Raw genomic sequence first — 12,254 nt, 5'->3', positions numbered from 1 at the left:
AGCTGTGACAAAACAGCCACAAAGTTCACATGCAAACAGACCAAATGCAAAGACTCACAACATCATTTTCATCATGAGTCTCAGCTGAGAACCAGTTCTGCTCCAGCAAAGATCTGCCGGGTCAATCAGATGGTTTTATATGGTGATGGCCAGAGGAGAAACAGTGATGGAGTCATAGATGTAATGAGAGCGCGATGGAGTTGAATGTGTTTACAAATGAATGGCTCAGACTGGTGGAAGGATGCAGGTCTGTTATTCTCTGTTATCAGTGAAACGGACCCAGACTCTGATTCTCTAAACATAGACGTGTTCGTCTGGTAGTTCTGGCATTTTCATCACTTTTTTAGTGTCTCTAGTTATTGTTTCTTTGTTGTCTTTTGCACGTCTTGCAGAACGTTTCAGTTTGCGGAAGATTCTTTCTTATTTTCTGTTCTTTGTCTTATTGCATGAGTTCTTCTGTTGTAGCATCAACCAGCTTCACATTTTTACTGGTTGAAGGTGGAAAAAGCACCTGACTGATGCTCAGTTCTCCCACAGTCTTCACAGGCGTGTGAACTAACCACGTAATTGTAGTTTTAGTTTTCCGAGCCATTTTGTCCTGGTTGTTCTTTGACTTGGATAAAAATGGTCAGATTTGATGTGATTGTGTCCCTGAATGTGTTTCACTGCCTTCAGCTCCTCTTCCTGCTGCACAATAGAAACAGCTTATGAATAGAAATACATTTAAACCGCTCATTATAGATGTCAACTGTCAAGAGGTTTTGGCTCAAGGCTGAAACGCTCTGTGTGTGTGTTACATGAGCCACTTCTGTGTGTGTCCTTTCAAGTAAGTGTGTGTCAGAGATTAGGTGTATATTCATGTCTGCTTGGCTTCACCTTTGTGTGTGTGTGTGTGTGTGTGTGCGTTTCCAAGGCTGGCATTCGTCACACTGGCTGCTCCCTGTTCCCAGACTTTGAATGTATTCATGAGTTAGCTGTTGACTCAGGTAGTTACCAATCCACACACACATGGACACACACACGTGGACACACACACGGACACACACACGGACACATGGACACACACACACGGACACACACATGGACACACACTCCCCTGCTGTGTCTTTGTCCAGACAATCAGCAAAAGTTGCCAGATTTCCTTCCTCGTCCTCAGCATAAAACCTGTGCCCTACGCCTCCATCTCCCTCGTCTCTTTGTAAAGTTAAACTCCCATGATGCTTAGCAAACAGGGGCCTTTGAAGTAAGCCAGCCGGGATGGGGCTGGGGACGGGGGATTTTCCTAACATCTTGATGTCCAGATCCGAGAGTCTAGTGAACATACGGCAGTTTTCCTGGTGGAGGGAGGGTGGCGTTGGGAGGTGATGCTCTGTTTTCTTAGCCAGGTTTCCTGCCGGTTATGTAACATCAGATCTGACTCATTCAGCCTCGACTGCAGCGAAATGACGCTGATGATCACACAAACTAGAACAGCACTAGTGGAAGAAGTATTCAGAAGTGATATTGTGACTTTGTGCTTTCTCTCTCCTTGATGCATCATTCCTCAGACATACGTCCTCCAACCTCACATTTTTAGCAGCATGAAGTTGGTCTGGAGTCTCAGATCAAATCACCTGAGAGGGTTTCCCACGGTGAGGGTCAGAGGAGTAACACTTCCTTCACTCTGCATGAAAATCCCACGTTGTCCCAGGTGTCCCAGACCGTCCCAGGCCGTCCCACTTTGTCCCTACTCCGTCCCAGGCCGTCCCAGGCCGTCCCAGGCCATCCCAGGTCTTTTCAGCAGTGTGAAATGTTCCTCCAGCATTTCATTCCAGGTCAATTGACCTTGAAAGCGACCCTGGATTTCCATCCCTCATCAACAGTATAACAACGATGAGTCATTCACGTCATCTTTCCTTTGTGTAGTTAAACTTATTTACTGCTGTCGAAGAAGCAAACTGCTCTTTACCTCTTTACCATCTGTTGCAAAAGATATTAACAGCAAAACGACTTTAATGGATCAACAGGTAAAGATTCGGTGAATATTCTCTAAAGTTGATAAAGTACTTGTTCTTAAAATCGATTCGGTAACAGTTGTCATGGGCAAGAGAATTCAAAAGGTGAAACTATCTTGTTTGTTTAGTGCATAAAAAGTTATCTAAACCAAATGTACGTCTTTGGGAGGGACTTATATACTTTAAGTCTTTCGAGAGTTAAAGTCATTCCATCAAGAACACACAAACCTTATTGTGGACTACACAAAGCTCTCAGAAACTAAACCGTTCCCCTTGGTCATCATAAGAGAGGCTTTCAGGATTTTCTTCATTTGGGTAATTATTCTTTTATGTCAGCTAGTATAGGTCATGCTTCACGCTGAGGCGAGAACAAAAAAATGCAATCACTCCACTCTGCATGCTCTCAGGGCTGGATGACAACTACGGCTGCCTTACACATGAGAGAAAACTCATCACTACGCCCAAACTAATCTGGTAAAAGTGTTTACATCTGATTTGTTAACAGAACAGAAGGCGGTATGTTGAGACTAATGAGCCTCCAGTGAATGTGATAAGCTTTAAATGTGGTGTTTCTCTTTCTCTGCTCAAACACAGTCTGACGGCGGCTCGGTGGATTTACTGAGTTACACACTCCTGGTTTTATAGTTAGTGTGATGAGCTACTGGTCCTGATTGGTTGTTTCCTGCTTCATTCAGCAGAAAGATGACATAAGCCTATCGGAGGGCAGCACGGTGGACCTGAGGAAGCCCGGAGAGGAGGAAGATGAGTACTCGGAGATGGCTGAAGAGGCCATGGACCCTGACAACTGCTTCCCAGACAGTAAGCGCCAACTCATTCACAGAGATGCATCGTGTTGTTCAAACTGACTGAAAACAGAGTCAGTAACTTAGTTTCAGTTCACAAATCAGTTGCCTCCTTGGTTGATTTTGTTACCTTTGGACAGCTAGCTGCTTCAGTCTTCATGCTAAGCTAAGCAAACCACATCCACAATCCAGCTCCTTCAGTTTCACTTGGTTTCATTTGGTTTCACTTTAATTTTTGGGGAATCACATGAAAAACTCACACCTCTTGCTGGTTGAAACTATTCTGATGTACTAACCATCAAAAAGGGAAATGCTTGTCTAATTTGCATAGTTTTGTGAATCCTCTGAAGATTTGCAACCTTTCTTTGTTTGAAATTTAGACGGATTGTGGGTGAACTGAATGCTGAACAGGTTTACTTGAATAGACTGTACAACGCCGGACAAGCTCCTTGAATGTCATGGTCAGCTGTTTACTGCTAGTTCCAGGGTTCATATTAACCTCAGTAAACCACATCCTCAGTCCAGCTCCTTCAGTCTCACTTGGTTTCACTAGCCACATCCACCCGCCCACTTGCCCCAATACTTTCATAATGAGATTTATGATCATCCTGTACGACTAATGCAGGTGAAAAGAAAACACCTAGTTTCCTTCCTGACTCAGCCAGTTGCCTCCTGGGGCGCAGAGATTTATCTTGGATAATGTGCAGCACAGCTAGCATGGCCATGATACGGAGGCCCAGGGGAGGAAGACAGACTGGGGGAACACAGCACTGTTAGCCCAATAATACCACGTTCCAGCCAATGAAAGGACAGATTATAGAGAGCTGATGTAACCTGTGACGTATCGTGCTCTATTTGCAGCTATAGAACTTCAGTACGTCTCTATGCAGATGATGCACAGCTGTTCATTTACATATTTCCACAGGATATCTTAATCTTAATAATGGACCTGTTCAGCTTCACCTTTCACCAAGGCAAAACAAAGCTGCTCTGTATCATAGCTAAATAAGAAGAAGACGTCGTTATCATTGTCCGGTGAAAACAATGAAATACAGTTTGGCTATACACAATAAAATATAATATATACAATAAAAGCAAACAGTAGCATGGAAATTAAATTGAACAAGAGTGCAGAGGCTGTCTGTGTTTGTGCACATTTGATGATTTGATGCAGGTGAACTGGGGAATAAATATAATCATGGGGGTTATTGCATATCAGTCTCATTATTATTATAATTATTATTATTTTGTGTTTATTTCAGTCAAGTACACACATCAGTAAATAACGTTATGTGCGCATGTAAATAAACATGTAATTTACAGAACAAAACTTCAGCGTATTTGGCCTCTGCCGGCCTCACCACTCACTGCTAATGGAGATGCTAATGGGGATGCTAATGGATAGCATGGTAGTCTATGGACGTATACACCTGTAGAACTAAACCAGGTAGATTTCCATGAATGTTCCGCTGTAAATGGGCGTTAACAACCTTTAGCATCAGACCCTTAAGGTTCTGTGTTCTAACCTCCTGACTGGTTGTTCTCCTTGTGTCTGGTACCAGAACAAGGCATTTTATACGGTGTAAACCGAGAGTCAGACGGTGATGGAGAAACCAGGAGGCAGGAACTCCGTTTGTTTCCTGTGGTGTAATGTTTCCAGGTGATGGAAGAGCATGGAGATGATGGTCCTGCTCCTCCTGTCAGAACACATGAATGTTTGTGATGGTTGAATTTAGCCTTTACAAACTGTCTTCAGGCTCAAAGCCTTGAACCTCTGGCAGCGTTTGATGAAGTGTCCCTGCATTCACATGATTGGTGGTGCAGTTTCACCAGCCACTAGCCCATCCCGCCGCCCAGCCGCCCCAATACTTTCACAGCGAGATTTATGACCATGTTCTGACTAACCCAGGTGAGAAGCAAACACCTAGTTTGCTTCCTGACTCAGCCGGTTTCCTTCTGGGGAGCAGAGATTTGTCTTGGATACAGATCAGCACAGCCAGCATGGCCACGATGCAGGAAGTGAAGGAAGCAGTTTGTGTTTTTGAGATTCTGTGCTGGCAAAACTAACAGACTGACCTCTGTGCAAAGGTCAGAGAGACTTCATTTGGTGCGTTCATGCATTTTGTTGAATTTTTAAAGTGATATTGCTCATGTGAGGCTACAAAAGTCTGTTAGAAAGAATCAGGTCAAGCAGCTGGAAAACCCTCTCTGAAGAACAAACACAAGCAGCACCTGCAGGTGACAAATCCTGAATAAACACCTCAGTCTGAGGGATCCGGGGCAATTACATGTACGACTGTAGACTCAGGCGACATGACCTGAACTATACTGAGATTCTTACCAGATATTGACCTGGATTTTATATCTGGAAAAATAAAAACACATCCGCTGTCTGTGTGCTGACTTATTAGACACATTCACAGCCAACAGACAGAGACGTTTTGATCTGTAAATGAAATAAATGTAAAAATTGAAGCAGATATAGAATCAGTTTGAGCATGAAGAGTATCCACCGCTCTAGGTTTCATCAGCCTTCAGATCTTCATCCAGCAAACAGCCACAAGGACGGGATCTTTTACGTTATACCACACTAGTGTAAACAGTCTTAGGGTTAAAGGCCTGAACAAAATATCCATCTAATAATTTGATGCTTGAACTGGAAACCGTCATCTGTATCTGACCACACGACGGAGATGTAGCTCATTTATAAGACGTGAGGAATCTCACCCTGAGTGAATATTGTGGACAGGGTTTGTCATTGTTTTCATTTATTGCTCTAACATGAACATAGATTTGCTTATGTGTCCAGTCCTGTGGTGATCAAAGGATTAAAACCCTGAAAAATATACATTTATGACAGAACAGACAGAACATAGATTAAAACACTGTGCGATTAAATCGCGATTAATTTCGTGTTAACTATGAAAATTCATGCGATTAATCACAATAAATATTTAAATTGTTTCAATATAAATGATGTGCTTTAGCATAAAATACCTGTATCCGTCCACTTCTATGTTCATAAGAGTGTTAAAAAAATGAATCGCGCATTAACTCTACGCTCAGAAGTAAATATTTGAATCCGCTGACGTCTCTAGTCTAGTTTTAACCCTTTCAGTGCTGTTGAGGAGACTGGTTTTCCACCTGCTCTCGCACATGCAACTAGTTCAGTAAATGTTCACAAAGTCCTATGTAGTTGACGTCTGGAGCCCTGAGTACACATCGGGATTTAATCAAAACTAAGGAGTTACAGTTTCCATGAACAGCTAATTCATTCTGGCCCAGTAAGAGCAAGACTTCGTTCTGAGCACAGATGTAACTTGTGCTTCGCTCGCTTGCCTCACTGCAGATCCCAGTGTGAGACCAGAGCAGGACCCGGTCCCTGAAACACCTACTTTGTATGAAAGCTCCTGCCAAACAGCAGATGTTGTATTAGCTTTGATTCATTTAGAAGATTGATGCAGCCGTCGCTACTGTCCCCACACGCCGCCCGCTTTCTCCTGACTCAGCAGAGTCCTTCACAGCAGGTGGACGTTTGTCACCGGCTGGACTTAGATCAGCCGCTGGAGCGCCGGCAGAAGACAAATGAAACACCAACCAAAGGCTTCGCTTTGCGCCGCAGTTCTGTCATCGCTGCGTCTGTTATTAGCGGGTGAAATAGTTGTTAGTGAAACGAGATGATTGAACAAAAGGAAGGCGAAGGCACGGACAGGAAGGAAGGAAGGAAGGAAGGAAGGAAGGAAGCGAGAGCTTAGACAAGAGATGCAAGTGGATGAAACTAATTTTTACATGCAGGATAAGAAGCTGAAAAGAAGGAAAAAATCAGTTAAAAGTGTAAAAAGATGCTGAACAGAACTGATAAAGACGTTTTCATACGTGCATGTGTTGGCCACTGTCGCACAGGAAGAGATGGTGAAAGGTTAAAGGAAGAGAGAATAACGTAAGTGTAGGAGGAGTGAGGACCAGGATGCCCTTTTACTACCCTCAGCAGATTCTGGGACAGAGTTGGACTTCCCGCTGCCTCCTTGCTTCCCGTCTGACTCGACAGTCCCGTCTTGCTGGACCAGTGGCACCAGTTTGCTGACTTAGCATCACGTTAGTGTGGAGCAGTGGTTCCTGCGACTCGGCCAGCTGCTGCAGAACTAGGCCAGAAAGACGAGTAAAAGCAGCAGGCAGACACCAGCTGTGTGTACATGAATATGAGGAGGAAGCAGTTTGCGTTGTAGCGTGCGTTTGCTCGCAGCCTTCTGGACGTTCAGGACAAACCGTCCCACTATGTCTGGGAGGTCAAATGTCCATTTGACGTCTCGTGCTGCTGCACGTTGAAACTCAATAAGTCTCCGCTCAGAACGGTGTCATGACTCTGATCTCTTCCCTCCAGATTCACATCTTTCATGTGTCTCACTTTGTCCAGCTTGTCTTTGTCTTTCATACATACACAGCACAACACATGTACAAACACACAAAGACGCTGTGAGTCAGAGTAAGAATTACGAGCATAAACAGAGAAGGAACTCCTTTAGCTTGGACCCAGGACACAGAGGGAGGCAGAACCAGGAAACACAACTACTTTAATAAAAACTCAATATCTGGATCAAATGCGATGCACAGTTTGCTGTAACCCCCCTAAAAACAAATCCAAAAACAGGTGAAGACCAGAAAGAAAGGCCGGGTTTTATAAACACACATTATGAACACATAATGAGGGAGCATGGGGGCGCTCTCTCAGCTTTGGCTTCGCTTAGAGGAGCCGTTCAACAGCTCCATCTTTATATTCAGTCTCCGTTCAGGGAACAGACACGAGAACTGATTATAAAACACAGCAGGAAACACTCAGAACTCTTTTAAATAGGAGAGGAAGTGTCCTGATGGTGCATTAACAAACAGTCATGTGTGGTTTAACAACAGCATCAGGCACCGACACACCGCTCTGTAAATACAGCATGAACCATTTAAAATAACTGCAGTCAGGTGGAAGGTGTCTGCTGAACTTTCTGACCTGTTGGGAGACGAAGGTCCCGAACCCAGAGCTGTAGATCCTGAGTGTGTTTTACGTCCCAGATGCTTCTTTGTGTTTGTGTTCGTCTCTGTCTCTGGTTATGTGCTGTGTGTGTGTTCTTCCACGCTGTGATTACAAAGCACAAACCTCCCCACTGCTCCCCCTGGCTGTCAGTAAGACGGAGTGCGCTTGTCGGCGCGAACGGCGCCGCTCCGCCGCCGCTAATTATTCACCACGCAGGAGGAAAGGTCGGTCCAGCGGGAACATCTCAGCGAGCGGCGCTAACGAGCCTGAGCGCAAAGACGCCGTCAGACGGATGGAGGTCGTCGTTCGGCTTCTGCATCTCCTGCTTTGACCTGAGGAAACCAAACAAAGGCTGAGAAGTGTGGCTCATTAACACGTGGCCCACGGAGGACAGGTTCACCTGGGTCTGCATGACTGGAAGGATTAGGATGATTCTTCCTCTCGTCCTTCCGCCCTGCTTATTTAGTAAAGACAAGGATTCAGCACAGAAGGGCCAGTTTATTAGGATAAGCTAGTGAACACATTCTGATCTGTGTCCTCCCTCTAATGTTCGGCTGATGTTGAAGGTGTCAGAGAGGTGGTGATTCAACTGGATGATCATCTTGGAGTTTGGTGCATTTAACCCTGGAATATCAGGAATATCAGGAATATTTACCCAATAAAAAAATACTGAAGTACAACAGTACACGGTAAACTCGAGTACTTTAAAATACCTTTGAACAAATTAATTCCATTGGAAATGACCACTAAGTGATATTTATTCAGGAGCTTTACACTAAATAAGAATTACATGCAAACTATCATAGAATAAATCTATGATTGCTAAAGTAAAACTAGCTTTAGTTGTGTTTTATTTACTTGTTGTCATGTTGGATTGAACAAACCTGTGACAGGATCAGAGCTAAAAACCTGGTTGAAAGTTCTTACATTCGTCTCATTTAATACTCAAACTGTAACGAACACGTTTCCATAGAAGAAACCAGACTGGAGGGAGGAAACACTCAGACAGCGGCAACACAAAGAAAATCACGTGACAACAATCAACAATCTGGCTAAGATGTCAGAATAATAGGAACACAGTTACTATCAACCATTTCTCCCTCCTTTCGTTAGATATATCCAACAGAGTGAGGTTTCAGTTCTTCTGCTGTCGTTCTTTGTGTGAACAATTCAAAGGAGGAAAAGCGCTTTCTGTATCCAAACAGAGAGACTCCCCCACTCTCACTCTTATCTCCATTCGTCTGCAAACACCCGCTCTCCTGCGCTCGCGTACGCACACAGTCGATCATTAGTTTCCATGATTGCAGAAAAATGTACTTAACTCACATGCAAAAATGAAATTCCACAGAAACGTGGTGATTTAAGTCGCACACACTCACATCTGCGCTGACAGCGAGCTGCAGATTATCCGCCTCATTAGTTCTGTAAATGCCAGCTCATTGGTTAATGTTGTGGTGCCACATGACACGGGACTGAGTGAGGATATGACAGAGTGTGTTTCTGCCTCAGCGAGCAGTAACGGCTTCACCCTCCTTTACTGCTCTGATGTGTGAAAAGTCCCGACCACCGACGACCCTGCGAGCAACACGAGGACCTGCCGCCTCCTCGGCCGCTTCGTCCGGATCATTTCAAATAAGATTATTTATTCACCCATCGTTGCCTTAAATCCTTCTGTTATTTACTTTTTAGTTTTACTCATTTATCTTTAAAAGCATTTATCAGTTTAAAAAGTCATTCTGAATGAGAAGTGAAGCCAAAGCAAGTAGAGCTCCCCCTGGTGTCTGGAGGCTGCAGTACAGGTCATAAGCTCCACCCCCTCCGTGTTAGTGGGCGGGGCTTGGGTCAAACTAAAACACTAAAATACAGACCTACTGATCAGACTCCACCGTCCAAATCACCAGGAAAATACCATCAGCTCGGCCAATGCGAGGAAGTGGAGACACGTCCATATTTATATACGGTCGGTGGTTTTTACCTCCATTTCCTCATTAAAATAATATGTTTAAACCACATCCTTTCTACCATCGTGATGAGTCTTTTGTCATTTTTAAAGCATTAAAAACGTAAAGCTCTTATTTTTAGGGGTGCTGGGACAAGGTTTGCAGGTGCTTAAGCACCGTCTAAGAATGTGAAGGTAACATCTGGATTTCATTATGGGGTGTATCTCAACAGATCCAGACAGAATAACAAGACAGCCAAGTGAACAAAACCAAAGTCTATACATCAGTTTCATGTGCTGACTTCAGTTATCCCTTAACTTTCCTTTGACTCCTGTTTTTTAGAGTTTTATCAACTTTCAGATGCATATTAGTGTTTCACTTACATCAAACACGAATTTCATTTATGTCCAAAACTTTGGTTTGTTCTCAAATAACTGAAAAGCTTAAGACAGCCCACACAGCTCACTGTTCTTCGTCAGTAAGGAATTTAAAACACAAAAATATCCCACCACGTTTTCTACAGGTGTGGAAAGTTGAAGCTGTCGTCCAGGTAATTTGTTGTGAGGAACTCGAGGTGGTTGGAGCTGTAAACGGTTGCAGCGCTGTGCAAAAGTTTCAGGCATTAGGCGCGAGGATCGAATCAATATAAAATGCCTTTGCAAAAAAAGTGAAGGATAAATGAGTATAAAAGCCTCCGTGATGGTCTGTCACGAAGGGAATATGTTATATTTGCGTTAGTGTTAAGTTGCATTTATGTAAAGGCAGTGAGGCTGAAATGCAATCACCCGGCAGGAGATCGTTCAGCAGCGTTTTCTGAGAAATGTTCAATAACGGATCAATGGTGGACGCAGCAGAGAGCGAGGACCATTGAAGGAGGCGTCGGCTCGACCAATAGGAGACGTAACGAGGCATTTAGGGCTGCGTTCAATAAGAGTTTATAGCAGCACAAGTGTTTATTGAGGCTGCATTCAGCACAGGCAGAGGGGGTTTCCTAACATACACCAGCACGTTGATAATAACTCTGCAAAGTGGGCTGATTGAGTGTCGGGTTACCGCTTACTTGTTTTCATTGGATTACCCGACTGACATATCAAGGAAAAGCCTATTTGTAGCCATGGAAACAGAAAGCCGGAGTAATCAGAGCTCTAATTACAGAGGCAGGCGGACGCTGCAATCAACCGAGTGAAGAGCAGCTCCAGCAGCTCATGATTGCTGTCTGTTACCGGAAACCAGCAGCACAGACCGTTAGCAGCGATACACCCCAGGATGGAGGGAGGGATGGATGGATAGATAGATAGATAGATGGATAGATAGATGGATAGATGGATAGATGGATAGATAGATAGATAGATAGATGGATAGATGGATGGATGGATGGATGGATGGATAGATAGATAGATAGATAGATAGATAGATAGATAGATAGATAGATAGATAGATAGATAGATAGATAGATAGATAGATAGATAGATAGATAGATGGATGGATGGATGGATAGACCACTCTCTCCGTCTGTCTGTGGTGTTGTGTTGAGGGTGATGGACATGGTTCATGATGGCCTGGAGTTTGTCGCAGGTCCTTCCATCTGTTCCTCCTTCTGTACCAGTTTATCCAGCTGTGAGGTTCCTTCTTCTTATTCCTGCCTCCTCATCTCACCACAGAGCTGAAGAGGACACTGTGACGATGGTCTGGTAGAACATGTCCAGCAGCTTCCAGCAGATATTAAACCTTAACCTCCTGAGCAAATAGAGACGACTCTGACCTCTGTTTTTACTGAGTCCATGTGAGCCGACCAGTCCGGTTTATGATGCAGGTGTAGACCCAGATACTTCCAGGTCTGAACCACCTCTACACGCTCCCTGTTGGTGGTTACAGGTGCAGAAATCCACCATCTCTTCAGTGTTAGTATTGATCAGAAGGAGGTTCTGTCCGTCCCTGATACGCTCCACGTTACTGTTACTGTATCACCTGAGAACATATGACATGAGTCTGTGTTGATGTTGAAGTAGGAGATGTACGGAGGGGGATCATTGAAAGGGATGCGGGACGTGTTTGTAATGAAACAGCAGTTTCTTCTATGACTGAATGTTTTTAGCGTGAGAACAAAGGTTGATGTTACTCTGACATTAATCCAACTCTGATTCCAGTTAAGGTAAATGAGACTGTTTTATAACAGCTTTCATATGACTGCAAAAAATTATTTGTAACAAGGGATTAAAATGTCATTCTTAAAAAGGTAATTACAGTGTGGTGTACCCCAGGGCCTCGTTCACGGGCCTCTATTCTTCTTTTATTTAAATAGCACTGCACGTTATGATTATATTTTCCCATTTGTTGTAAATAATTTATCTCATCTCATCTTCCAAACCGTCTAATCCTCACTAAGGTCACGGGACGTCGCTGGAGCCTATCGTAAATAATTTATTCCATAAAGAATCAAATATTTTCATTTGTACTATTCATAGTTTATTAAATTAAATTGGTGCAGTTTCCT

At 43.7% G+C, this 12,254-nt stretch overlaps 1 protein-coding gene across 3 annotated transcripts in view; it reads left to right on the top strand.

Annotated features, from left to right (window-relative positions):
* LOC124995754 (sodium channel protein type 4 subunit alpha-like) overlaps positions 1 to 12,254 on the top strand; it is a 195,046-nt gene that overhangs the window by 157,815 nt on the left and 24,977 nt on the right. For 2 of the 3 annotated variants that reach the window (XM_047568403.1, XM_047568402.1), the window contains exon 23: positions 2,690 to 2,813. In XM_047568403.1, coding sequence (XP_047424359.1) covers positions 2,690 to 2,813 — 124 coding nt within the window. The remainder of the gene's footprint in view (positions 1 to 2,689; positions 2,814 to 12,254) is intronic. The other variant, XM_047568404.1, reaches the window with a different exon arrangement.

The sequence above is a fragment of the Mugil cephalus genome, chromosome 18, assembly GCF_022458985.1.
Source record: "Mugil cephalus isolate CIBA_MC_2020 chromosome 18, CIBA_Mcephalus_1.1, whole genome shotgun sequence".
In the NCBI taxonomy this organism is placed as follows: Eukaryota; Metazoa; Chordata; class Actinopteri; order Mugiliformes; family Mugilidae; genus Mugil; species Mugil cephalus.
Note: the sequence above shows the minus strand (reverse complement) of the source record. Positions and strands in the feature narration are given on the sequence as shown.